We start from the raw sequence: 27,615 nt of genomic DNA on the forward strand, positions 1-27,615 counted from the left end.
TGAATTGTAGGGAATAATTTCAAAATAGTTTATTTGGATGGAATTTAGCAAGGAATTTGACTGTCTCTATGAACACTTACTGTATAACCTGGAATATGTTGGAATTACTGGCAAGATTCAAAGATGGATTGGAGGGTGGAAAAACGTTATGATATAATGGTTATTCTTTTAGATTGGTGTAACATCAGAAGTGGGGATCCCCTTGGATCAGTTGTTTCTGATTTTCATAAATGACATCAAAGAAGGGATAGATAATGATGTCAAAATTTGCAGATGTTATAAATAGTGGGAGAGTCATTAATGATCACTGCCAAGCAGTAATCATTAATTTCAGGATGACTTGTGAACAGGCTTCAAGGATGGTCAGAAAAGAAGGTGTGTTTTAATGCAACAAAATGCAAAGTTTAATGCACTTAAGGTCAAGCTTTAATTCAGCAAAATGCAAGATCACAGTAGAGGAAGAGAGGGAAACAGGCAGATATGAAGTTCTCTGAGCAATATAAACAAGCTGCCAGGAAAGCTTATGGTGTCCTATTGATTACTTATTGAATAATAGCCTGTAGAGATTGGGAGGTCATAATCCCACTGTATAAGGCAATCGTAGAACCACATTTGATGATGAGATATCATCTGAAGAAAGGCATTGAGCTTCTTGAAAAGGTCCAAAAACAGACAACTTGTATTAGTATTAGCCATATAATGCAAGGAAGCCACAGGCTTTTACTGCACATTAGTGAGATTGGCAAAAAGGTGACCATACAAGGAAAGACTACAATTATGTAGGCTACAGAGCTTGGCAACAAGGTACCTTAGAGGGGACCTGACCAGTGATGGGATTCAAATAATTTAACAACCGGTTCACTGCCCTAATGACCGTTCTAAGTATAAAAAAACTATATACCGAAAGGTAGTTTATTATTTCATGCAGTTAATACTTAAATAAGAACAATAAAAGAGGTCCACAAAACTAGATTATGTTATAAGAAAGAGTTTTAAAATATGTTATAAGAAAGAGTTTTAAAATATTAATGAAAAAAATATTAAATAATACCTGACAAAAAACAATAAAACTTATTTAAGATATTTCCATATTGCTTCTTGATTGGCATCCTCACTTGCAATTTTCTTCGCATTTATCTTAGCATCATTGGCTGAGTGATTTATCCTTAACCATCTTTTCACTGTAGGAGTAGGATTCCATTCCTTACGAGGTAGGCCGATTAGACTAATAGTCATTGTGTTTGATATAACAACCCAAACATCTGATCCTAACCTAACTGGCCAACCATTCTTAACCTCGATAGGATCAACTGGCGTATGGACCACCTCATTCCTCAGTGGCAACTTGCACACAGCTCTCTTGCTGTCTTATTTATCGTCCTTCCCGGGTTCCCCTTTCAACTGATGGCGCTTATTGCTCCATTGATAGATAACCCGGAGGATACCTTTGCCTACATCCTCCATATTTCTAGCTCTACCCTCCTTTCTTGCGTACATTCTGTACTTCCCCGACTCTACCTTTTTTTTTTTTTTTTTTTTTTTTTTGTCTCCGTCCAGGAAGCTCTGGCGACTGCCAGAGAATAATGGGCAAACTGGCTTACCTCCTAGTGGTGTGTGCGGGCAACGTGGAGTCCCACTAGGGGCCCTGCAGCCAAATGCCAGGACACACAACAGAACCTAACGCAATATGTCATATACAACACACAACACTTTTCTGGCATTTACAGTACTACTATATTCCTTCACAGCGAACATATGGCACAGATGTGGGAAACCACAGGTGGCGCCTGACCCTAATACTATGCACTATGTGTTTGATATATTAGAAACAGTTAGGTGACTTCTCTTCTCTGAACATATTATGTTCATCTTTGAAAAACCCCTTTCCGCTTCTGCTGAACTTACAGCAATTGTTCTGACAATATTTTTAGCTCTTTGAACACTTTCAGGAATTGCATAATTGTGTGAATTTTTTAAAACGTTTTCCACGAAATCTCGATAATCATTAATATCAATTTGGTAATTAAAAATGTCATTAAATACGAGCAATTGTTCTTCAGCTGCTTTCCATGGAACTAGTACTTCTTCAATATTCCAGTAATCTGGCTCCAAAAAATTGAGAAATTGTAATTTATTCCCATCTTGAAATTGGCTACAACTTGCTTTTAAATGTTCACAATCCATTAGTCTTTTTCAAATTCATTATGATGTTTTCTAAAAGTCTTTCCCGAGGAAGCCCGACAAATTGATGATTTTCTACAAATTTTATATTTTTGAAGGTTTCTGAAGTAATTAATTCATCGACTTTTTTTTTGTATGGGCTCTTTTCCTTTCCAAGCATTTGAAATGCTTTTAATAGATTTTATCACGAGTTTTTCAGCCTTTATTATGTCTATATTTCTTGCTTGCAGTGCATTTGAAAGAAGAGAAATTTCGTTTAAAATATCAATCATCAATGCCAAATCAATTATAAAATATATATTTTCAAGACAGGCAGCCATACCTAAATACTTCTTATTTGAATAAAAATAGTGATGTAGTGCTGGATAAGTGCACCACACAGCTAGGGTTGACCTTAAACTACAGGCAGCCCATCTTGGTCCCAAAACTTTACCAATCTTTATAATTTCAATTCCAAGTTGTTTGGATATTTTGGAAAGTTCAAATTGGTTCTTATTGGATTATATTTAAAATGATTTACTTGCTTTATTTCCTTTATCGAATCATCTAAAACAAGGTGGAGGCGATGATTTAACCAGTGTCATATTATTATATTTGGAAACTCTTTTGCAATCCTAGTGCTCACTCCAGATTTTCTCCCAAGCATAACGGTGGCACCATTGGAGCAAAATCTTATCAAAATTTTTTCTAGGTAGTTCTTAGTAAGCCCAACATTATTTAAACTTTCCATAACTGAAGAACATATTGTCTCTGCATCTTGTTTTTCCAATTCAACTAGTTCAATGAAAACTGTTGGTGATGTAACTGAATCCTCAACTTTTAAGAAAAGTATAATAACTGGTTTGCAAGATATCGTTGAAGCTTTGTCAATAATCAAACATATTTTCAGATTATTTTCAATAATTTTATTAAATATTTCTTTTTTAATTTCCTTTGCAATGAAATCAACTACTTTCACAGCAGTTTTACGAGAATGCAATCCTATTCCCATATCTAATCCATTTTTAATTTGCACTTCTATCTCATCTTCTATGTCTGAAAATGGTTTACATCATTTTGCCAGGCTGTAAACTGTATTAAATACTCTACAAGAAGCACTTAAATATTTTTCATTCATCGTATCTATTATTTTTGTTATTGAATCCTGCTCACATTGTTTTAAGTTCTCTTTACAAATGTTATGAGCTTTTGATGAAAAATGCTTTTTTTCCGTAGAGAAGCTTGTTGTACCTCTATTTTTTTGTGATGCCTCAATCTGAAAACATTTCAATTCTTTTGACACATGAACACTTTTCCCTTTTATAAAGTCATATTTTGCACAATACTCGCAACCTAACTTTTTGTTAAAAATTACCAGTCTGTCATGTTTTCCTTTAAAATTGTTATACTGTCCAGCATTCAGGAAGATTATTTTCAATTTTGGAGTTATTGTTTTTTTATTTCAATAATTGATGTGCTGCTTCCTTCAAGTTGGAGTGGTTGTGCTTGTGACTGTTTTTTACCATCCAAGGCCAATTCTGATTTTGGTTTCTTATGGGAAAAAATCTGTCAAATTCTGTTGCCTTTTCATCTTTTTAAGGGCTACTGCAAAAAATTTTAAAAATGTTTTATTTTAATATATTATAGAGCGGGAGCAGATATGTGCCTATATATTTGAATATTTTTACTGGTTCTGTCCACTTGTGGTCATATCAAACTTTTATAAACAAAGCACTGTGCTTATACCATTGATAAACATCAGTCAGAACATACATTTTCTTCATTTTATCGATACTAAACGAAAATTTCTTGCTGAATTAATAAATGGTATAAACTATGCAGATTAAATACGATAGAATAATGTGTACAACAAACCTGTATGTCAAGGGGAAAGTTGTGATAAAAACGTCTTAATTACCACGTGCACACTGGCATAGGATTCCAACATGGAAGAACATTCTTCTACGGTTTCTGAAATGGGCGATAAGATAACCCTTGAAATCTATATTTCTATTGGTTCGTTGTGTCCTAGCTTCCTATTGTTTTTATTGATCGGGGAACACCAACGCACTCATATCTCATGGTGTGAATTTAGGGAGTAACACAAAGCTGAAACAAATGACAGTGTGTCACCCCCTGGTTGTTTGGCACTTTCTCTTTACGTTATATGTTTGTGTACTTAAGTAACAAACGCGAGGGAATGAAAATATAGTATTTCATCAAAGGTATAATGAGTTTTATGAAATGAATAAATAAATATTGCATGCATAGTTCTAATTTTTTTCACCTATGGACGGAATGAACATTACTAAGGGCACTTGGAATACGCTGTTGCGTAGATGAATGTTAAAAAAAGAGTAAGGAATGTAAATTTGTGATTTCCACATTGGGTGGCTGCCCAGGCACCCACCTTAGAGAGAACCCTGATTACAAGTGCAATTTTAACAACCGGTTCGCCGAACTCAACAAAAAATTAGGTATCGGTTCTGCTGAACCGGTGCGAACTGGCTGAATCCCACCACTGGACCTGACTGAGTTTTATAAGGCTTCTGTGAGGGGTAGTAATATGAGTGAAGGCAGAATTTTTACTGTTATAAAGGATTCCAGAACTAGAGCCATATTTAAATTACAGAGGAAGTGGTTTTAGGCTGTATTGCAGGAAGTTTTCTTTTAGCCAGTGAGTTGAACAAATTTGTCTATGCAGGTTGAAGCTGACAGTTTGAAGAAGGTCAACTGGATAGTTTCATATGTGAAGAGGGAGCACATGGTCTATTTTCTTATTTACTTTTTATATCCTTATTATTATTTTTTTATTCTTTTGCTATTATTGTTTATTATTATTATTATTTTTTTTTTTTTTGTCATTGCAGCAAAAAGGGCTAATACTTTGATCTTGTTGGTTTCTAAACTTTGCAACTGGAAATCACTTGCTGCACAGGAGAAAGGTTGTCTCAGCAGTTTTATTGATGATTTCAGATACAATTTCTTTCTATCCCAATGCAGCACAGTGTTATGTGAGCAGATTATATTTCATACAAATATTTGTTTCCTTCACTTGCTCATTGATAATAAGTGCTGAAAAATTTCTCACAAGGAGGTTCATGCACTCAGCATTAAGCCAACAGGCGCCTCCGTAGCCAGGTGGGAAGGAGCAGCAGTGCACAGCACATGCTTCTTGATTAGACTGGGGGTCGAGCCTGTCACCACCAAATACGGAGGATGCAGAAAAGGTCAGGGAATGACCACCGCATATTCCCGGAGCAATATGGCCTTAGTTGCTAATGCTCCTAAAAACCAAAACAAACAACAATTAAGCCAACATAATGCATATGTAAGATTGTTATGTTCATAACAACACTGTTATGAAAATATTGAAAAAGTAATGGTAAGGGTGTGATGCAATAAAAGAATATTTTGTGCAGCCATTTGTTATATACAGGAAATTGAATTTAGATAGATTTTGTAGGTTATTACTTAGTATCGGTAAGGGTATCAAATCCACGTGTGGACAGGTTTTGCAGCTCCCACGAACGAAAAGTTTTTAATTATACTTAGCCGCTTTATTGACTTAATTGTTACATTAAATTATTTTCTATAAGTAGCTTATAGACCTAGTCAAACTCCGTGGTTTATTTTGAATTTAGATAGCGCAATTTGGAAAGTAAATAATACCTTGTGTCCGTAGATTAACCGTTCATAACTTCCCGCCATTGTTATGCGATACAGCGTGTGCTAGCATAAGGTTTAACGGAAAACTAGATAGCAAGTATAGTAGTATCAATTAATCATATTAAATTTCATTGTCAATTGAATTGTATTTTTTTAACTAAATAAATATAGCGACCTAGTTATTACAAACGTAACATCATAAATTAATACATATAAGTTGACAGGGGATAAGAAAGTCATATAACATAACTCAGAGATAATATTCGATACTGAAATACACATATTATTATTAATAATAGCCACATGGTGCAAGGAAGCCCGAGGCTTATGCTGCACCAGGAAAAAAAAATTCCCAAGTTACCCTGAGAGAGAGAGAGAGAGAGAGAGAGAGTCAAAAGTCAGATGTGAGTCCCCGGGGTTGTATAGTGTTATATTTTGTATTGGAATTTTATTGAACTTGAATAGAAATCATGACTCAGACTGAGGGGGCAGTTGTCCTCTGAATCATAGTCTATTGAAATGCACTGCTTGTTAGATGTTTGTGGAGCAATTGGGAACGGGACATGATATCGCCAAGGGGAATGTCTTTGTGTGTGTGTGCGACGTAAGGAGTGCGAGGAAATCAGGCACCACTTCGGCATTGTTATGGGCTTATATGAGAGCTTGAAGGACAGGGTAGATGCCCTTGAAGGATTTAAATTGAGGGGGCCCATCAATCTCTCAGCTGCCCACATCAATGCCAGAGTTTGCACTTGAACATCATGCAACACAGTGGTAACCCCCAAGGCAGAATGCACTGGTCCCAAAGGAACTAGTTGCCGTAGGTGACTCTATTGTCAGGGAAACGGGGAACATATTGTGCAAAAAGGATAGATGGAACAGGACCGGGGTATGTCTACCAGGGGCAAAGGTTGATGATGTAGGACAGATATCATCCTTTAAGGGCACAAAGAGTAATATTGTTGTAAACACTGGCATTAATGATATTAAGAGTAGGAGACCGGCAGAATTACTTAACAAGTACAAGACAATGCCGAAAAAAAGCCGTGAGTTAGGGTTGAATTTGAAAGTGTCTGCAATTCTGCCCAGACATGATAGGAGGGAGTATATGATGAGAGCCTTGTCAATCAATTCTGCCCTGGAGAGACTGTGCAAGGCTCAAAGGGTAGAATTTTTCTCAGCCTGGTCTGTGCTTGTTAACAGGAAAGACTGCTTCTACAGGGATGGGATACACTTAAATAGAAAGGGTGCAAGAATATTTGCTGATGCTATCAAGGCAGAGTTAGGTGGGTCGGAAAACTGATAGCTTGGGGGGATACATGGACTAATAGATTAACAGTAGCCACTGGCAGAGAAAAAATTGATTCTTGCACTACTTCTATTGAAATGCAACCGAGCAGCAGCCTGGAAAGCAAGACAATGGAAATTTCCAGGACTGCTGGGAGTCTTAGTGGAACAAGTAAATCCATGGGCTGTGTTAGGGTAACTAAGAGTAGACACAGGTGCATGTCTACTTGCATGTACACCAATGCTAGGAGTATATATAGTTAATAAATTCGATGAGCTTGAAGTGCTAGTCTAGACATCAAAGGCAGATACTGTTGGGATATCAGAGCTATGGTGTCACACAGACATAAGCAGTGCAGAACTGGAATTTGAGGAATTTTTTTGTGTACAGAAAGGGGTTATGCTGTTAGTTAAGAAACACAAAATCTAAGGAAATGCATCCAACTGATGTGGGTGGACAATGGAATGTTGAGTCTGTTTGGTTTATTGTTTGTTATTTGGTTTTTAGGAGCATTAGCAACTAAGACCATATTGCTCCAGGGATATGCGTTGGTCATTCCCTGACCTTTCCACTTCCTCCGTATTTGGTGGTCACTGGCTCAAACCCCGGTGTAATCAAGAAGCGTGTGCTATGCACTGCTGCTCCTGTCCACCTGGTTATGGAGGCGCCTGTCTGTTTGGTGTGACATAAGCACTGGGAAAGGAAAAATGAGTAGGTGTGTGTTATAGGCCTAACGAATCTGATGAGTATAATGAGCAATTGTGCAGAGAAACAGAGTGGGCCAGTAAATTAGTGTCTTATAATGGGGGATATTAATTTCCTGGATATTGACTGGAATTTGTGGGTTGGTTACTCACATACACACTAGCAAGGCTTTTGTGGATTTATTGGATGATTGTTTAATACAGCAGCATGTTTGGGAGGCAACTAGAGAGTAATACTCTTGATCTGATTATCAGTAGTGATTCTTCATGCATCAAGAATTCACAGATAAAGGAACCACAATGGCAGTGATCACAGTGTGCTGAAGTGGGATTTACTCAAAGAGGTAACTACTATCAAGGGTAAAGGGAAGGGCCTTTGCTTTCGTAAAGGTGACTATGGTGGTCTGAGACCATATTTAAATTCTATACGGTGTAACCAACTGATGATTGCCAACAGTAAATTCAAAATGGGAAGTATTCAAAGAATTAATCTTGGAAGCTACTAGGCTTTTCATACCAACAAAGAAATATTGTTCAAGATTTAGCCCTCAATGGATGTCATATAAACTAATTAGACATGTGACAGAGAAGAAAAATGCATGGGATACATATAAATTAACATGTGACAGATATAAACTGGTCTGTAACCAATTTACAAAAGAGGTTAGGCAGGCAAAGGCAGATTACGAGAAATCTTTGGCAAAGGATGCAAAGAAAAACAGCAAAGAGTTCTTAACTTATGTAAACTCTTGAAGGAAGGGGATGAATCATCTTGATATTCCACTTGATATCGATGGTTCAACTGTTGATGAACCTGCTCAGGTAGCTAACAAACTAAATGAATATTTTGAATCGACATTCACACATGAGGATTTATTCAGGGAGGGGAATGCCAGAGGTGTATTCAACTCTGGCAGTAAGCTAGATAATCTTGTAATAACTGAGAGTAAAGTGGAGGAGAAATTGTTGAAGATAAACACAAGAAAGGCACCTGATTTGGATGGAATCTATCCAGTTATATTAAAGGAGGCAGCAAAGGAAGTAAGCCAACCCTTAGCCATAATTATGAGAGCTTCCCTGGACTCAGGGGATGTACCCATGGACTGGAGATGTGCAAATGTGACCCCAATCCACAAAGGAGGATCAAAGGGAGACAAGTAATTACAGACCTGTTAATTTAACTTCTGTTCCAAGAAAATTAATGGAGGCACTGGTTAAAGAAGCATTGCAGAATCATCTAGACAAGACTTCAGTTATAGCTCGAACACAGCATGGGTTTGTTACGTGGAAGTCTTGTCTGACTAATTTGATTGGATACTATGATGTAGTCACAAAGGAACTGGATGCAAAGAATAACTTTGAACAAAGAATATATTTGGATCGAAGAAAAGCCTTTGATACTGTTGCACATGGAAGACTGCTACAATGGATAAAGGGATGGTTGAGTGGGAGAAGATAGTGGTAATCAATGGACACTGCTCTTTGTGGACTAATGTTATTAGTTGAGTCCCTCAGTGTTGGGTCCATTGTTGTATTCGGTATTTATAAATGATACTGATGCTGGTATATCAGGCTTAATTTAGTAGTAGTAGTGGCATGTGATGCAAGAAAGCAAATGTATGAGCTTATGCAGCATCAGCCAAAAAAAAAAAAAAAAAAAAATCACACCATTCCCTCCAAATGCCTGTCCAGTTCCTCCTTAAATTTATTCGTCCTATCAACTTCCACAACAACAGATGGAAGTTTGTTCCAGCAATTATCCACCCGCTGGCTAAAGGCAAATTTCCGCACATCTATTCTACATCTGTCTTTTCTTAATTTGAATTTATGCCCCCTTAGGTTCGTAATCTGAACAAGCGGAAGGATCCATCAGAATTCAGCGTGCTCAACCCATTCAAGGCCTTATATATCAGATCAGATCACCGCGCAGGTGCCTAGTCTCCAGCCACTGCAATTTGCAGAACTTAAGTCTCTCTTGGTAAGAGGATCCTTTCATTCCCCTCATCAATCTTGTTGCCCTTCTCTGTACACGATCAAGTAAATCTACATCCTTCCTAAAACGAGGCCTCCAGACCTGTACGCAGTACTCAAGGCGTGACCTGACCATTGCCTTATACAGAGGGATAATCACCTCCTTTTCCCTGCTAGCAAAATTCGTATATATCATTGACAAAACCCCATGACCTGCCGTGGCAGCCTGTCTACATTGCTCAGAGAACTTCATATCTGACTGCACAATTACTCGCAGGTCTTTTTCATTTTCTACCACCTTAAGTGTAGTACCACACAGTTGGTACGTTTCTCTGGGGTTACTTCTACTCATATGCAGTACTTTGCATTTGTCAAGGTTAAACTTCAGTTGCCACTTCTTAGCCCATCTGCCCAAATTATGTAGATCCTGTTGCAGTAGCACACTGCTATACTGTCATTAACAACCCTGCGAACCTTTCTATCATCTGCAAACTTCAACATTAAGCCTGATATACCTTCATCAATATCATTGATAAATATACAAAACAACAGTGGACCTAACACCGAACCCTGTGGGACTCCACTAATAACATTAGTCCAAGAAGAGCAGCACCCATTGATTACCACCCTCTGTCTTCTCCCACTTAACCATCCTTTTATCCATTGTAGCAACTTACCCTTAATACCATTCTGCTCCAATTTGTACAATAGTCTTCCATGCGCAACAGTGTCAAAAGCTTTCCTGAAATCCAAATATATGATATCAAAATTATTTTTTGCATCCAGTTCCTTTGTAACCACATCATAATATGCTATCAAATTTGTCAGACAAGACTTTCCCTTAACAAACCCATGCTGTGTCCGAATTATTGCTGCAGTCTTGTCTAGATGATCCTGCAATGCATCTTTAACCAGCGACTCCATTATTTTACCCGGAACAGAAGTTAAACTAACTGGTCTGTAATTACTCGTGTCACCCTTCGATCCCCCTTTGTGAATTGGGGATACATTTGCACATCTCCAGTCTGTGGGAACCTCCCCTGAGTCCAAGGATGCTCTCATAATTATGGCTAAGGGTTTGCTTAGTTGCTTTGCCGCCTCCTTTAATATAACTGGATAGATCCCATCCACCCCAGGTGCTGTCCAAGTTTGCAGACAATACGAAGGTTGGCAGGGTTGTTAAGGCCACTAATGACAGTACACTGCTGCAACAGGATCTAGAAAAGTTAAGCAGATGGGCTGAGAGGTGGCAAATGAATTTTAACATTGACAAATGTAAATACAGTAATACCCCAAAGTTACGTGATAGTTGGGCCGACGAAAATCACTTAGGAAGTAAAGTCGAATTCGCGTAAGTCGGGGTACAACTTTGCATATACAAAAACACTAGTTTAAAAGAAAAATATTTAATAAAATTGCAGTTATTTATACATATTATGTATTAAAAAAATAAATGAGTTACGTAAAAAAGTTATTTCGATGTCGATGGCTTCATAAATTCTAACAAATTCGTCTGATGACACAGCACCTTCTTTTTTTCATGCAGAATTTCTTCGTAGCATCGTAGCAAGCTAATAATTTTTTATTCCTTGCTTTGTAGCTATAACGCGTTCTTCGTTGGAGTCTATGTTTTCTAAAATTTTTAAGCCCTTTTCAATTGGGCTGAGACCTTCTGTCAAGCTTGCAATTGTCATGTGCTTTTCTGGTGGAACTGGGTCTGAAGTGTCGGATAATTCAGTGACGTTTTGCTCACGCATCTCTATGAGCTCATTCATTGTCAGCTCCAACAGCTATGTGAATCCAACAGCTCGTTGACATCATCACCATTGATTTCCAAATCTAATTGCCTGGCAAGATTAACAACTTCTATCATATGAGCAACATGATCAGTTTCTGGCCGTTGTTTTCGTCTCATTCTTGAAAAATAATGGACAAAGTTTCTTCCAGACACCATTCAATGTTTTTTTTTGTGAATTTCATCCCAAGATTCTTCAATGATTCTTATGGCATCTAAAAAATTGAATTGTTTCCAAAAGTCTTTAACAGATATCTCACTATTTTGTCTCATAGCTTCATTCAGACGTGCAAACGAATGCCTCGTGTAGTAGGCCTTGAATGTCTTGATGACTCCCTGGTCCATCGGTTGAAGCAAGCTGGTTGTGTTTGGAGGCCAACACACAACTTTCACACGTCGGTCAAAATTCATTATGGTGGCAGGAGGGTGACCGGGTGCACTGTTAATAAGAAGGATCAATTTAAATGGAATCTGTTTAGACTTGCAATAGCGTTCGACTTCGGGTATGAAGTGGTGACCAAACCAGTCCTCAAAAATGGAAGCTGTCACCCAAGCTTTATGATTTGACTTCCAAATCACTGGTAAGCTAATTTTAGATATATTTTTTAAAACTCTTCGATTTTCGGAGCAATAAATTAAGAGAGGTTTTAACTTGCAGTCACCAGCTGCATTCCCACCGCCCATCATTGTCAATCGGTCTTTGGAAACCTTAAAGTCTGGAAAGTTTTTTATTCGTGAAAACGATGTAATTTCCGACAAAATTTGAGTATGAATTCGAACGCACACACATATAAATATGACAGTTGGAATGCAAATTCTTGTATATGAGTGCAGCTCATGCGGCAAAGTTGAATTTTGTTCATCTTTCACTCTCACTCTCCACCGTCGCACCGTATATCAATAGCATATGAAAAACGACATTGAAGATAGTGTGCGGCAGTGTTGCCAAACGAAAAAATCAAGAACCGTGTAACTCCAAGTTGGCGTAAGTCGGGGTATTACTGAACTACGTATGGGAAGCAGTAATCCCAGAGTAACGTATCAACTATGTGGTACCACACTGACAGTGGTAGAGAATGAAAAGGACCCCCAGGTCCTTTTCATTCTCTTTGTGAATTCCATTGTATGGAACTAAGCATTATTGAAGCTCTTTTTTCAAATTTGTGTTCCTTTCAGTAGAAGGTAATTGTAATTGTACAGGCAGATATGAAGTTTTCTAAGTAGTGCAGACGGTCTGCAAGAGTGTCTTGGTGTCTTGTCAATAATATACAGGAATTTTTCTAGCAGGGGTAAGGAGGTGATTATCCCATTGATTGGCAATGGTCAGGCCACACCTTCAGTACTGTATTCAGGTCTGGAGGCCTCATTTTAAGAAGGACATAGAGCTGTTGGAACGAGTACAGAGAAGGGCAACAAGATCAGTGAATGGAACAAAGAGTTGCTGTTACGAAGAAAGGCTTAAATTTTGCAAATTACAGTGTCTGGAGACTAAGCAGGTGGTAGATGACTTTCATCAACCGGTGAAATACCACCACTTTGCTTATTAGAGGCTTGAAGTGGTGAAACCCATGTTTAGTCTCTAGAGCAAAGTTTCCGGCATCCCCCTCTCCCCATACCTCTCCTTCAACCCATGCATGGTACCAAGTACTATAAGTTTTGATACCTTTAGTGTTTGGGGGTTTCATAAAAAAAAAAAAAAAAAAAAAAAAAAAAGGCACCTGCGAGGTTATCTAATTGAGGTGTATAAAGCCTTGAATGATTTGATAATGGTCAATGCAAATGGGATTCTTCCTCTTGCTGAGAATAATCGTCTGAGAGGGCATAAATTCAAATTGAGGAAAGACAGTTGTAGGATAGATGTTAGCCAGCGGGTGGTCAATTGGTGGAACAAACTTCCATCTGTCATTGTAGAAGTTGATAGCTTAAATAGATTTAAGGCAGAACTTGACAAACATTTGGAGCAAGTGGATGGGTGAAATAAGGGGTTTTCTTTTTTTGGCTGATGCTATATAAGCTTGCTTTCTTGCATCATGTTCCTTTGCTAATGCTGACCCTCATATAACATGGTAGTTAGGTTCCTGTAAAATGTCATGTTGTGCGAAACCATGTTATATGGGACTAAGAAAAAAGTACAAAAAGGGGGTTATGTTCCAAAAGCTAACAAAAATACACTATTTCATTAACAAAACTAACAAAAATACACCATTCTAGATTTCGTGTATCTTCTGCTCTCTTTAAAAAAATCAGTAATCTGGGTTTGTTTGCTTTTGCTTGTTAAATCTTTGTGAATTTCATCATATGGAACTAAGCATTATTGAAGCTCTCTTTTCAAATTTGTGTCCCTTTCAGTAGAAGGGCCTGCATTCAAAAAATAAGATTCTAATTGCTCAGCTAAGTTTATGCCTTCCCGTATGCTTTTTAGTGTAAAAATTTGGAAGTTTAGAATTTTCATCTGCGCTATCATCCTCTGAATTGATTTGGTTTGCCCCTTAATGCCATTTCCACCAAATCCACTTCGCCAGCCTCTTTTTCTAAGTAATCATATCTTGTTTTTAGGAGCATCGGCGACTAAGGCCATGTTACTCTGTGTGTATTGTCTATAAATTGCATGTATCCCATGGTCAATTTTCTGTTTGCTGGACAAAAAAATCAGAGTTTTCAGGAAAAAAGAACAATGCTACCCTCGCCTGACTAACTTAGCCATGTTGTGAAAAAGACCCATAAAAATTCCTCCCGTCATCGACGGGATTAAAACTCGCGTCTTTTCCACCCAGTGTGGAGAGGAGAGCGATTCTGTCAACTGTGCTTCACACCCATGAAGGCTTCAGTAGTCATATCATCAAAACCTTCCCCTCCTACTGACATAGCAAGTTCTACTTGCACCGATTCCGTTTTCGGCCGGTTCAACCATATTTCCTGAATGAACTGACTCTGACCATACATTTTTCCACATGCATTTAACTTTGATGGTTTTACTTCTTTCAGTGATAAAGCTATGATTCCAATACAGTCCACAATTGAGATATGTTTCCATACCTCCATTACTTCAATAGATTCGGAATCAATTTTTTCCAAAATCCGTTGTAACGATTTTCTGATGTAATGAGTTTTAAAGGTGGATATAATGCCTTGATCTAATGGCTGAATGAAAGAAGTTGTATTAACCTAGTACAACTGTGGTGGTAGGAACATAACTTCAAAGTTTGTAAGACTTAAATCTTTGAATGGCCTGGTGTTACTATTCAATAGCAATAAAGCTTTGAAATCTAGATTTTTCCACAAGTTCAATAGCACAGAATGTAACACGGGTATTTCCCAACAAAATAAAATACAGGGATTTCTCAATTTTTTTTTGACTAGCCAGTCAACAGTGGGGATTCAAATAGAGAGGAAATGTTGAAAAATTACATCCAACATAATAGCAGGGGTTTTCCCTGCACAAAAGCTCAAAAATACCCTGTAACGAGGTTTACCGAAATTCTCTAATCATGTTAGAGCGAAACCGTGTTATATAAGTACCGTGTTGAGCGAGGATTGCCACAATTTATCAATCGTGTTAGAGCAAAACCATGTTATACTGTACTGATGTTCATAACTGTGTGTGGCTGCACCTGCTCTATAGGCCCAATACCAGCTTTTCCTAAAATAACTTTTGCATCAAAACCACTGCTTCCATCATTCAGAATTGCCATATGTAAAGAAACTCATTTGATTGGAAAGTTTAGTGTTACCTGCTATTGTTCATAACATTTAATTAACGTTTGGTGAATCATACATTAAAGAAATCTGGGTAGAGTTTCCACCTTTTCAAAATCTCTCACTTAGAGATGATTTGGGGATGGTGGGTTAGTGATAGCAGAGTTTTAGATTACTTTCTAAGTAAAACTTTTGTTGGATCATATATTAGAAAAAAATTAAGAAGACTTGGACTTGTGTGAAAGCTAGTGTCTCAAAAAGAGTAACAGACATTTTCATCAAATATTTAATATTTTAGTTGAACTGTTTTTTTCTTTTTGCTGCTAATAAATGCCATTTATAGTTAAAAGAAAAATATACCCATAATGAAAAGCACAAATGTTGCAGCTGGATGTTTGACATTGAAACAATGCAAAGCAATTTTAAATGGTAGTTGAACCAAGTATCAGTATGAAGTTCCAAGACAGTGGAGATGTAAATTTGTTACAAAACCACCACCACCACCATACAAAGAACAAATTCAAAAATTTGTGATAAATTTGTGAAATCGTAGATTTGTGTAGATTTGCATAAGATTTGTGAAATCAAAGATCTGGGAGATCACACTGATCAAGGTGAGGAAAATTCTGATATATTGCAGCAATTTGCACAATCACCATAAAAATCTATGGGGAAAGCTGCTACAGCTACTTGTAGACGAGTCAGCACTGGTGACCACAACCACCAGTTTGTGTTATGAAATGGTTTAAATCAAAGATGGACAAGGATGCAAGATTTTTTGATTACATGAGACAATGTTCAAGCTAAGTGGTATAATGAAATGACATAACTGTATATAGTGGTCCCCTAAAAATCTAAACATTCCCGTAGATAAAGGCAGTGAACTTACTAGAGGTTTGTCTAGCCTGGTGTTTCATTCAGGGAAATTGTTGGACTGCATTTTTTTGAAGGACCAGTTACTGGTAATAAGTACCTCTACATGTTTAACATATCCATTGTGTCTGCCATTTATGAACTACATGGAGGGTGGAAGTGGTTCACTACCAACAGGATGGGGGGGGATACTCTCACATTATGAGACAAGCCAATAAGGAAACATCGAGAGGGGGGGGCATCAAGCCCTACATTCACCTAATTTAAACCACTAACTGAAAGATTCAGTGTACAGTAAAAAAAAAAAAAGCCACATTTCAACAATTAAAGGATAAAATTAAAAAAAGGACTTTAAACTGTACTATTGGAGAATGTTTGCCATTCAGCTGTTTGCTTTTTATGAACAGTGCCTAGATGCAGGTGGTGGAAAACTTGAACATCTGCACTAGTTCATGTGCCACAAATTATTGCTTCACATTTAAAAAAAATTTACAATGCCCACTAATAATGGTTTGAGATTTAATTTATTATGATACTCACCTTTTTATAATCTGCATTGATGTTGGAATAAATTGGATGATAATTTTAAATTTAAGTTAGCATGAATAAGTTAGGATTTAAAAACAGAATTAAAATGTGCGCAAGGAAGTAGAAGTGCACGTCTTCGTCCTTGGTTGTCAACGTTGAAATGATTTTAGTTATACGGTTGGAAACAGAAGGCCAATAGCCATAACAAGTGGCTTTCGTTTTACACGTCTTCAGTTGGCAATGGTAGAATGAGAGTAAACGCGTGTATTTAAGAAGACTAGGTTCCCGTGATGCTCCTGGATACACGTGTGAATCTCGGGTGCATGAGATTCCAGACCAGTGCTATGTTATAGGGTAGTTTGGAATTTAATACTTGAAGAGTGGAATGGCGGCGAAACCATTCTATAACTAGGGCTTCATATTGGAAAATTTTAAAACTGGATTTTAATTTGATAATATGAATGGCTGAATCCACTAAGGGGGTGTGATTGTGGGATTGAACATGTGTTGCTAATTCAGTATTGGACTGTCCCTTCGTAAAGCTATTGTAGTGGTAGTAAGCATGTGTGTTTGATGTTTTGGTAGAACCGTATTTTGTGGTGGTGCTACCAATGTAGCAAGCGTTACAGTTATCTTGACATTTTATTATTCATGTCACTAATGTGGTAATTTTGTGTATCTTTATATGAGTTGAATAATGAACCTAGTTTATTGTAAGATGAGAATGTAAGGGTGATATCAGTACTTTTGAATAAACGGCAGAATTGGTTGGCGATATTATTTTGGACTATGATAATGGTTTGTTTGATTAATTGGATAGGATATTTCCTAGATATGAATTTACTTGTAAGATATTGTAGTTCTTATTAAGGTCATAATGTGTGGAACTATATTTTATAGCATTGTAAATTTGATTATAAAGGACTGCTTTTTTTGTGTTGAGGGGGTGATGTGATTCAAAGTGTAAGTATTTGCCCGTGTGAGTATTTTTTCTGAAAATTCTTTTTCCTAGTTTTGTATCGCTTCTGTATATAGTGAGGTTTAGGAAATTAATTTGTCCCTTTTCTTCCAATTCCAGGGTATATTTTAATCTATTATGCATGGAATTAAATTTAATGAAAAGATCATTTATTGTGGATTTGTGCCCTATTAAGAGGATATCGTCAGCGTATCGTATAAATAATTTAATATCGGGGGGGGGGGGGGTAATATGATTTTCTGCGGAGGCTAGATAAATTTCAGATAGGGGGGCTGAGATTCCTAATCCCATAGGTAGGCCGTAGGTTTGCTGGTAAATCTGATTAAGAAATTGGAAGTATCTGGCATCTAATAGAAAAGGTTGTAAGCTCTAGTATGCTATTAATTGAAAGGGAAGTGCGATTCGATAAGGTTTTGTCGTCTGTTAAGAAATTACGTTAGTTTTGTAATGTGGACGGCAAATGTACATTAGTGTACAATGAGACTACATCAAAAGATGCTAGGATGTCATGATTGGTTATTGTGATAGAATTTATTTTTTCAAAGGTTTGGGAGGTATTGTTTACTTTAAATTTCGAAAATCTGGTGAGGGGGAGATAATTTTGATCAGGAAGGAAGATAAATTAGTGAAAGCTGATTTGCTGAAGGATATTATGCTAACTTAAATTTAAATCATCCAATTTATTCCAACATCAATGCAGATTATAAAAAGGTGAGTATCATAATAAATTAAATTAAGCTACGCTATTATATTGTGTCAGTTATAAATGGTACTTTAAGAGATCTACAATTTTCGAATTGGTTTGAGATTTGTAATTTAATTTTATTTTTTAAAATGTATGCACATCTTTTCAGACACTGTAGTTTTCAATATTTTTGATATCTATACAATATGAATAATGATTTACTTTTTACTATTCACTGTTTTATTAATTTCATGTTAATATATTTAGGTTGCTGAATGGAGGATAAAAGCTACACAAGTAAGGTGCCAAACAGAATCAGCAGTAGCACATTTCTTAAATACCACACTTCCAGCTCTCTCCAGCAACAAATGAAATCATGGATCGGATCCTGATGAGAAACTCTTCAGCAGTTGATCTCTTTAACTTCAGCCTGAACCAGGCAATTGTGATCCTTGAGGAACACTTGTTGCGTGACCATGTCTTTGACACAGCAACAGGGGGAGTGATAATGGCTTGCTATGTTACAGTCATGACTGTTGGGGTGTTCAGTAACCTTCTTGTGTCATGTGTCATTATCAGTAATGCTAAAATCCGAACCACAAGGAACTTATTTGTGATCAATCTCAACATTTCTGACCTTGCCTTGTGCATTTTCTGTATGCCTTTTACTCTTGTGGAACTTGTTCGACGTAGCTGGTCACTGGGACCACAGCTGTGTAAGCTTGTGCCTTTTGTTCAGGGTTCTACAATCTTTGTTTCTTCAGCCACAGCATCAGCCATTGCTGTAGATCGCTATAATACCATAGTCAGTTTCAACCCACAGAAGGCCCAGATGAGTAGGTGGAACATGGCACTGTACATTACTGCCATGTGGGTGGTATCTTTACTTCTCTCATTGCCTGTCTGTTTCTCTAGAGCAGTAACCTCAGTTGGCCTTCCAGGATTAGTGATTTATGAGAAATGTGTTGAGAGCTGGCCTACTGCATATAGCAAAGGTGTTTATACTGTTTTCATTCTAGCAACCCAGTTCATAATTCCAACAACAGTTCTACTAGCAACTCATTTCCGCATCAAGACCCATCTCAATTACAGTATCGTTCAACAAAACACACATGAGCATGAAAAAGCCTCAGAAAAATTAAAAAGGGAATTGAGACGTAACAGACGGGCAACTCTGGTGCTGTTGATAATTTCTGTTGTATTTGCTGTCAGTTGGTTGCCATGGAACACCTTGAATCTTGTTGCTGATTTTTTGCCTTCAAGTATGACTCCACAAAGTCTGTATCTCTCATTCGCCGTGTGTCACATCATAGCCATGACCTCTGCAATCAGCAATCCAATCTTATATGGATGGTTAAATAGCAACATCCGGAAAGAAATTGGACGTGTTGCCTCTGCAGTTGCTAAAGTGGGGACCGTGATTTTATCGTTTAAGAGTTCAAACAGTGAAAATCCTGCCGAAGAAGAAGGAGAATATGACAACCCTTGTTCCAACAACGCACTAGAAGAAAGAGCCACACAAAAAATGGAATGTCAACTTTAGTCACTTCATCTTTCATAACCAAACTTATGATTGCATGGAGTACTAATGTTCTGTTTTCCCATTAATTTTACTTATGTCCAGTGACAGTGCTGAATAAATGACACAAAAGTTGCATTTGGTCATAAGGATATACTGGGAATAAATTGCCAACTCCAAGAGGAAATTTTATTCAAAGGTGATGGTGACAAAGGACGCCTCATTAGATAAACTTGAAAAGATACTATTTTGCAACTTTCGTGAAAATTTGCTACCATAAAATGCTTTTGTTGCTACAAGAGGACAAAGTGTTAAAAAAAAAAAAAAGTAGTGTATACAACATTATCATTATTCCATTCTTAGCAAAAAGTTTATCTGCAAAGATCTTAAATACTTTCTTTCTTGACAAGCATAAACTCAGCTACAATCTTGTATATAATTTAAGATATATTAAAGAATGCCTATTTTAATCAAATTGAAATTTAGAATTGAACATATTTGGCAAATTGTATGTAAAAATACTATTTACAATCATCTTCCAAGCTTGTTAAAAATGGAAAAAATTGCATCAAACAAAATAAAATCTAATGAGTAACATGCTGGTTAATAAAAAAAAAGTATATGGAAAGATGGACCAACCCTTACTCTAGCTATTTTGTTCTCCTATATATGTGGATAATTCATTTGGTCAATCAGATATACAAATTTAGAGATCAATAGTAAGGGTTGGTCCATAAGAAATGTGTATTGACAAAAAAAAAAAATTTGTAACTGAGTTAACATCATTAAGTTTTATGTATTACTAGTAGAGATATTAGCATTAGTAGGGCATATGTGCAAGAAAGCAAGTTTATCTGGCATCAGCCAAAAAAGAAAAACCCAATTTCACCCATCCACTCCAAATGTTTATCTAGTTCTGCCTTAAACTTATTTAAGTTGCACACCTCCACTACAAACAATCAACCACCTGCTGGCTAAAGGCAAATTTCTGCACATCTAATCTAGTCTTTCCTCAATTTGAATTTATGCCCCCTCAGGTGAAGAATCCCATTAGCATTGAGCTTGCTCAATCTGTTCAAGACCTTTTACACCTCAATTAGGTGCCTAGTCTTCAGAAGCTGCAATTTGCAGAACTTAAACCTTTCTTGTTAACACCAACCCTTTCTTTCGCTCACCAATCTCATTGCCCTTCTCTGTACTCGTTCCAGTAGCTCTATATCTTTCCTAAAATGAGGCCTCCAGAGCTGTATACAGTATTCAAGGTGTGGCCTGACCATTGCCTCATGCTAAAGAATAATCACCTTTTCCCTACTAGAAAAATTCCTTTATATCATTGTCAATACCCCATAACTTGCTCAGGCAGCTTGTCTGCACTGCTCAGAAAACTTCATATCTGACTGCACAATAACCCCCAAATCTCTTTCATTCTCCATTAGCCTGAGTGTAATACCACCCATTTGATACATTACTCTGGGGTTACTGCTATCCATATGCAGTATTTTACATTTGTCAATGTTAAACTACTTCAGTTGCAACCTCTCAGCCCATCTGCTCAACTTTTCCAGATCCTGTTGCAGTAGTGTACTATCACTAACAACCCTGCCAACTTTCATATCGCCTGCAAACTTACTGTTAACCCTGATCATTATTCTCTTTCTTGGTGACTCTCCCTCTCTCACCCACTCACTCAGAGTAACTCGGTAATTTTTTTTGGCTGGTGCAGCATAAGCCTCAGGCTTCCTTGCTCAAGGCCTTATACACCTCAATTAGGTGCCTAGTCTCCAGAAGCTGCAATTTGCAGAACTTAAGCCCTTCTTGGTTCCATGTGTCTAAGTAGTAATAATAGTAATATACCTTCATCAATATCATTGATAAATACCAAAAACAACAATAGGCCCAACACTAATAACATTAGTCCATGAACAGCAGTGTCCATTGATAACCACTCTGTCTTCTCCCACACAATCATCCTTTTATCCATTGCAGCAACTTGCCCTTAATGCCATACTGCTCCAATTTGTACAGTAGCCTTCCATGTGCCCACAGTATCAAAAACTTTCCAAAAATCCAAGTATATGATATCAAAATTATTCTTTGCATCCAATTCCTTTGTGGCCCCATCATAGTATCCAATCAAATCTGTCAGAGAAGACTTCCCCTTAACAAACCCATGATGTGTCTGAATTATAACTGCAGTCTTGTTTAGATGATCTTGCATCGCTTCCTTAATGACACCATTATTTTTCCTGGAACAGAAGTTAGACTAACAGGTCTGTAATTACCCGTGTCACCTTCTGACCCCCCCCCCTTTGTGAATTGGGGGCACATTTCCAGTTCATGGGGACCTACCCTGAGTCCAAGGAAGCTTTCATAATTATGCTAAGGGTTTGTTTACTTCCTTTGCTGCCTCATTTAATATAACTGGATAGATTCCATCCACCCCAGGTGTTCCTTTTGTTTGACTTCAACAATTTCTCCTCCACTTTGTGCTCAGTTATTACAAAATCACATAGCTCCCTGTTAGTTTTATAAACATCTGGCCCTCTCCTCCTTGAATAACTCCTCATGTGTTAAATAATCATTTAGTTTGGCAACTATCTGAGAATGATCTACAGTCAAACCATTGATATGAAGTGGACCAATTCATCCCCCTTCCTTTTTGAGTTTATATAAGTAAAGAAGCCTTTGCTGTTTTTCTTTGCATTGTTTGCCAAGGATTTTTCGTAATCTGTCTTCGCCTGCGTAACCTCCTTTGTGAAATTGATTACAGACTAGCTTATAGCTGCCATAGGCTTCTGTGTCGCCTGATAATTTATATGCATCCCATGCATTTTTCTTCTCTGCCACTAGCTGCATTAATTCATCTGATATCCATTTAGGCCTAAACCTTGAACAGTATTTCATAGTTGGTATGAAAAGCCTAGTACCCTCCAAGATTAAGTTCCCATTTAGAATTCAACATTGGTAACATCATCAGTTGATCCCACTGTATAGAATTTTAAAACACAGACCACTGTAGTCACCTTTATAAAAGCAAAAACCCTTACTCCTGATGGTAGTTATATCTTTAAGTAAATCCCACATCAGTACACTGTGATCACTGCCACCTAGTGGTTCCATTATCTGCAGATGCTTAATGAATGAAGAATCACTGCTGATAATCAGATCAAGTTTATTACTCCCTCTGGTTGCCTCTCGAACATGTTGATATAGAAAAGAGTCATCCAATAAATCCACAAAAGTCTTGCTAGTGTGCGAATGACCAATCCACAAGTTCTAGTCAATATCCGGAAAGTTAAAATCCCCCATTATACTCATCAGATTCATTATGCCTATAACACACTTACACTCATTTTCCCTTTCCCAGTGCTTATGTCACACCACATTGACTAAAAATTGCATTGTCCAATGTCAATTGGATACACTTCCTTAGATTTTGTGTTTCTTAATTAACATCATAACCCCTCCTCCCTTCCTGTCCATACTCCCTACATTGCAATTAAGACAAACATTCAACAATAAAAGTTTCTATTAGAGATCTGAAGTTGTGAACAAACAGCTGTTCATTTCTGCCAGTAGTCAGTGATAGTTTCTTTTATAGTCAGGAGACTAGAAAATTAACTCTTCACCAATCTCAAACTCAGCTGTTTATATTCATGAATTATTGAGGAAAGTATATGCACCAAGACACTACTGAGATTATAGATGGCTTGCAAATTTTAAATGATGGGTCAATGACATTTGTGACCAGTCAAGGAGTAGAAAACTAAAGTTTGTGTGCATTAAATAAAATACTAAGATTATGGATGAAATTATTAGTCACAACAACAGGACAATAACCATATAGCATTAGTACAGGCATATTATGCAAGAAAGCAAGCTTATACAGCATCAGCCAAAAAAAAAAAAAAAAACCCATTTCACCCATCCATTCACTCTGTGTTTGTCTAGTTCTGCCTTGAATTTATTTAAGTTGTCAACTTCCACAACAACAGATGGATGTTTGTTCCAGCAATCACCCACCCTCTGGCTAAAGGCAAATTTCCACAGATCTATTCTACAATTATCTTTCCTCAATTTGAATTTATATCCCCTCAGGCGATTAATCTGAGCAAGAAAAAGAATCCCATAAGCATTGAGCTTGTTCAAAAGATTCAAGGCCTTATACACCTCAATTAGATCACCTCGCAGGTGCCTAGTCTCTAGAAGGTTAGCAGGACTTAAATTTTTGCAGAACTTAAGCCTTTCTTCGTAACAGCAACTCTTTGTTCCACTCAATCTTGTTTCCCTTCTCTGTCCTCGTTCCAGCAGCTTCTAAAATGAAGCCTCCAGACCTCAAGTATACAGTACTCAAGGTGTGGAATGACCATTGCCTTATACATGAGGATAATCACCTCCTTATCCCTGCTAGAAAAATTCCTGTACATTATTGACAAGACACCATGAGCTACTCTTGCAGACTCTCTGCACTACCAGAAAACATCATATCTGACTGCACAATTACCCCCAGGTCTTTTTCATTCTCCATTACCCTGAGTGTAGTACCGCACAGTTGGCACTTTACTCTGGGATTACTGCTACCCATGTGCAGTACTTTACATTTGTCAATGTAAAAAACTTAAGTTGCCATCTGCTCAATTTTTCTAGATCCTGTTGCAATAGCATCCTCTCGTTAGTGTCATTAACAACTCTGCCAACCTTTGTATCATCTGCAAACTTGGACATTAAACCTGATATACCTTCATCAATATCATTAATAAATACAGAAAACAACAATGGGCCCAACATTTAACCCTGGGGAACTCCACTAATAACATTTGTCCATGAAGAGCAGTGTCCATTGATTACCTCTCTCTGTCTTCTCCCTCTCAACCATCCCTTTATCCATAGCAGCAATTTGCCCTTAATGCCATACTGCTCCAATTTGTACAATAGTGTTAGAGGTGTAACAGTATAAAAAAGCTTTAATAAAATCGAAGTAGAGTAAGCCCTCAAGTTACGTAAATTCAAACTTGCATAAATTTTTTTTTTAGGATTGTAAAAGTTAAAACAGTAAAACAGATATAAGCAATCAATAACAACGAACATGGTAAGTACAAATTGCACACAAATTACCCTGGTCCTGTTCCATATTCATTTCACTTAAATGAATTTGTCTAATTCAGAAGTTTTTACTTAAACTGAAATATACCTCTTTTGCATTAAAAAAAAAAAATAATAAATAAATAAAATGTTTGCTTATACTCAGCATGACTACAGTCAGAGAAGTTGGCAACTAATCATCGTAACAAGAATGCATTTACCGCTCAAACCACAAAACTCAAAAGCTAGTCCACCACAATTTGTTTTCTTTGTTCTTCAGCCCTATGCATATTATGTTCTTCAGTATGGTTACCACCATTTTTTTTTTTTTTTTTTCATTTTCAGTTTATTTGCATTATGTTAGGCTCATTGATTGGTTCCACTTGACAATAAATTTTACATTTCACTTTTTAGTTTGAGCTTTGTTTAACTTGGCAGTAATGACACTCCCAATCATAACAAAGATGGGTGGCACATGACCTGACAGATTCAGCTTTTTTTTTTTAAAAAACTGATACTTGACTTTTTTTTTCTAACAAATTCCAATACTTATTAAATGCAGTTAGTTCTTTTTAATGAAAATTTTAAATTTAATCAGACAGATGCCACATTTTTTAAATGTTTATTTTTATAAATTTGTAATTAAATTGAATCCCCTCCCCCATGTATGTACCTTTGCCCACTAATATTCTCTTATTCATTTCAAACTACAGGGCATTAAATTTTTGTTTGGCATTAAACATATACCAGACAAGAAAAGCATGTGAGAGCAATTTCTGCTCCCAAATGGTGTCTGTGAGATGCCAGTGATAGGTGTTTAATCTTGCCATAAAGCTTTCCTTTCACCAGCTAAATGCGAGCAGCTCACAAAAAATTCATTACACCTGGAGACACCATGCGAGCATTTGTTTCAATCTGAGGAATGAGTAACCTTAATGATTCTAAAAAACACAAAAGTTTTATTATTACTGGTTTTTCTCATTTATTTTCATTGTTTAGCAGATCATAATTAGTAGATCAGTTTAAATTCAGTAAAAAACTAACTTTTTTATAAAAACAAAAGGAGTCTCACAGATACCACGTGATCATCTTTGTTAAATTAAGGGTGCAGGTGACAGAAGGTTAATTTTTTTTTTTTTTTTTCCCACACTGATTTTTAGTATATAGCAAAATTTTATTCTGTTTTAAAAAAAAAATACACACACTATAAACAAATCTACTAGCTATTTTCTAGTTCATAAAACTGTTAAGCACAAATATAAAATTCACACTAATGCATGACCAGATATTACTGGCTTTTTTTTAAATTTCGCTAAATGACTACATAAATATGTATCACTTCCAAAATCACAGTATATTTAGGAAGACAGGATTACTAGTTTCAAAATAGGAATTAATGTACAACAGATTTTTTTTTTTTTTTTTCAGGTGAACCTGTAAAGGTGTTGGCATAGGGTTTTACTGCATACTTAAGAGGTGCTACCTGTAACCAAGCAATTAAATATATAAATTAAAAAAACTAAGGAACTGCAAAATAAAAACTATAATCAATAAACAAGAGGCCAGGGAAGTGGCACTGGCATTGGACTCACAAAGATAAGGCACAACTGCTGCCCAGAACGCTTACATACCCCAATTCTGTACACAGATGCCTACTGAAGAAAAATAACAGTTTTGAGGAACCCGAGACAACTTGATCATGGGATATCTGCACATTAAGGAATTTTCATAGAGAGAGAGATTTCCCACAATCAATTTGTCTCTATGGTTCCCCAAAACTTTCTTTTGTGTTTTCTCTCATTAGCATTTGTTTAAATGGCAGCAGCTACCTTAACCTTGCAGTATCCCGTGCCACTGTCTCTCTCTGGATGAGCACTGGCTTTTGATTGTTAATTTAAGTTTTGTTTTTTGTTTTTTTTACCTTGTAGTTGACTGCAACAAGACAGCAGCAACCTTCACGCATGCTATTAAAGTGTTATTTTGAAACATCATTATTGCAACCTGGTATTTCTTACTGGCGATTGCTTTGGTTCGAAAAGGAATGTGGGCTCTGTGCAATATGGAATGTGGGCTCTGTGCAGTATAGACTATCTTTTGTTATTTTCTTATATTGTAACAAACTGGAAGTAAGTGACTGTTGTGGGACCAATCCTATTGCCTTAGAATTGCTGTCTGTGGAGACAAAATAGGATCACTCAATCTGCTATATTGTAACTGTTTGCTACCTGTCATCTGCTGTTGGGGGAATAGTCCAGAATATTTCCAAAATCACCTTATTCTACCATACAGCAGCACAGAAAAGGATAAACAGGATCAAGGTGTATTATATGTGAAGAGCAACCAAATCCTTTAAAGCCCCCCACCCCCAAGCAGTCCAGATTCAAGTCTATCAAGTCAGCTGTTAATGCAGAAAATATTAGCTAGGGCAGTTGTTAATGAAGCCTGAAAACATAGCATCATGAATATGGTAGGCCACATCACTTTGAACCAGGTTCCTCCTCCCTGTGATTCAATCTTAACCAAAGCATCACTGAGAATAATGGATTTCAAGGCAAACACCGTCACCAGTACCAGAGCCTCCCAGAATAAAAAAACCCAAAACACTACACAGTTTAGGATGGCTTCTATAATAAACAGCAATAATAACCAATCACAATACAGTAAGA

General features: G+C 36.9%; 1 protein-coding gene across 1 annotated transcript in view; it reads left to right on the forward strand.

Moving 5' to 3' along the window:
* LOC150083224 (neuropeptide F receptor-like) overlaps positions 1 to 20,171 on the forward strand; it is a 123,595-nt gene extending 103,424 nt beyond the window's left edge. Inside the window, exon 3 of the mRNA XM_090377118.1 lies at positions 18,616 to 20,171. Coding sequence (XP_090233244.1) covers positions 18,725 to 19,891 — 1,167 coding nt within the window. The 5' untranslated portion in view covers positions 18,616 to 18,724 and the 3' untranslated portion in view covers positions 19,892 to 20,171. The remainder of the gene's footprint in view (positions 1 to 18,615) is intronic.
* Positions 20,172 to 27,615: the final 7,444 nt, after the last annotated feature.

This window comes from Mastigoproctus giganteus, chromosome 7 (assembly GCF_048544385.1).
Source record: "Mastigoproctus giganteus isolate SK-2022 chromosome 7, ASM4854438v1, whole genome shotgun sequence".
In the NCBI taxonomy this organism is placed as follows: Eukaryota; Metazoa; Arthropoda; class Arachnida; order Uropygi; family Thelyphonidae; genus Mastigoproctus; species Mastigoproctus giganteus.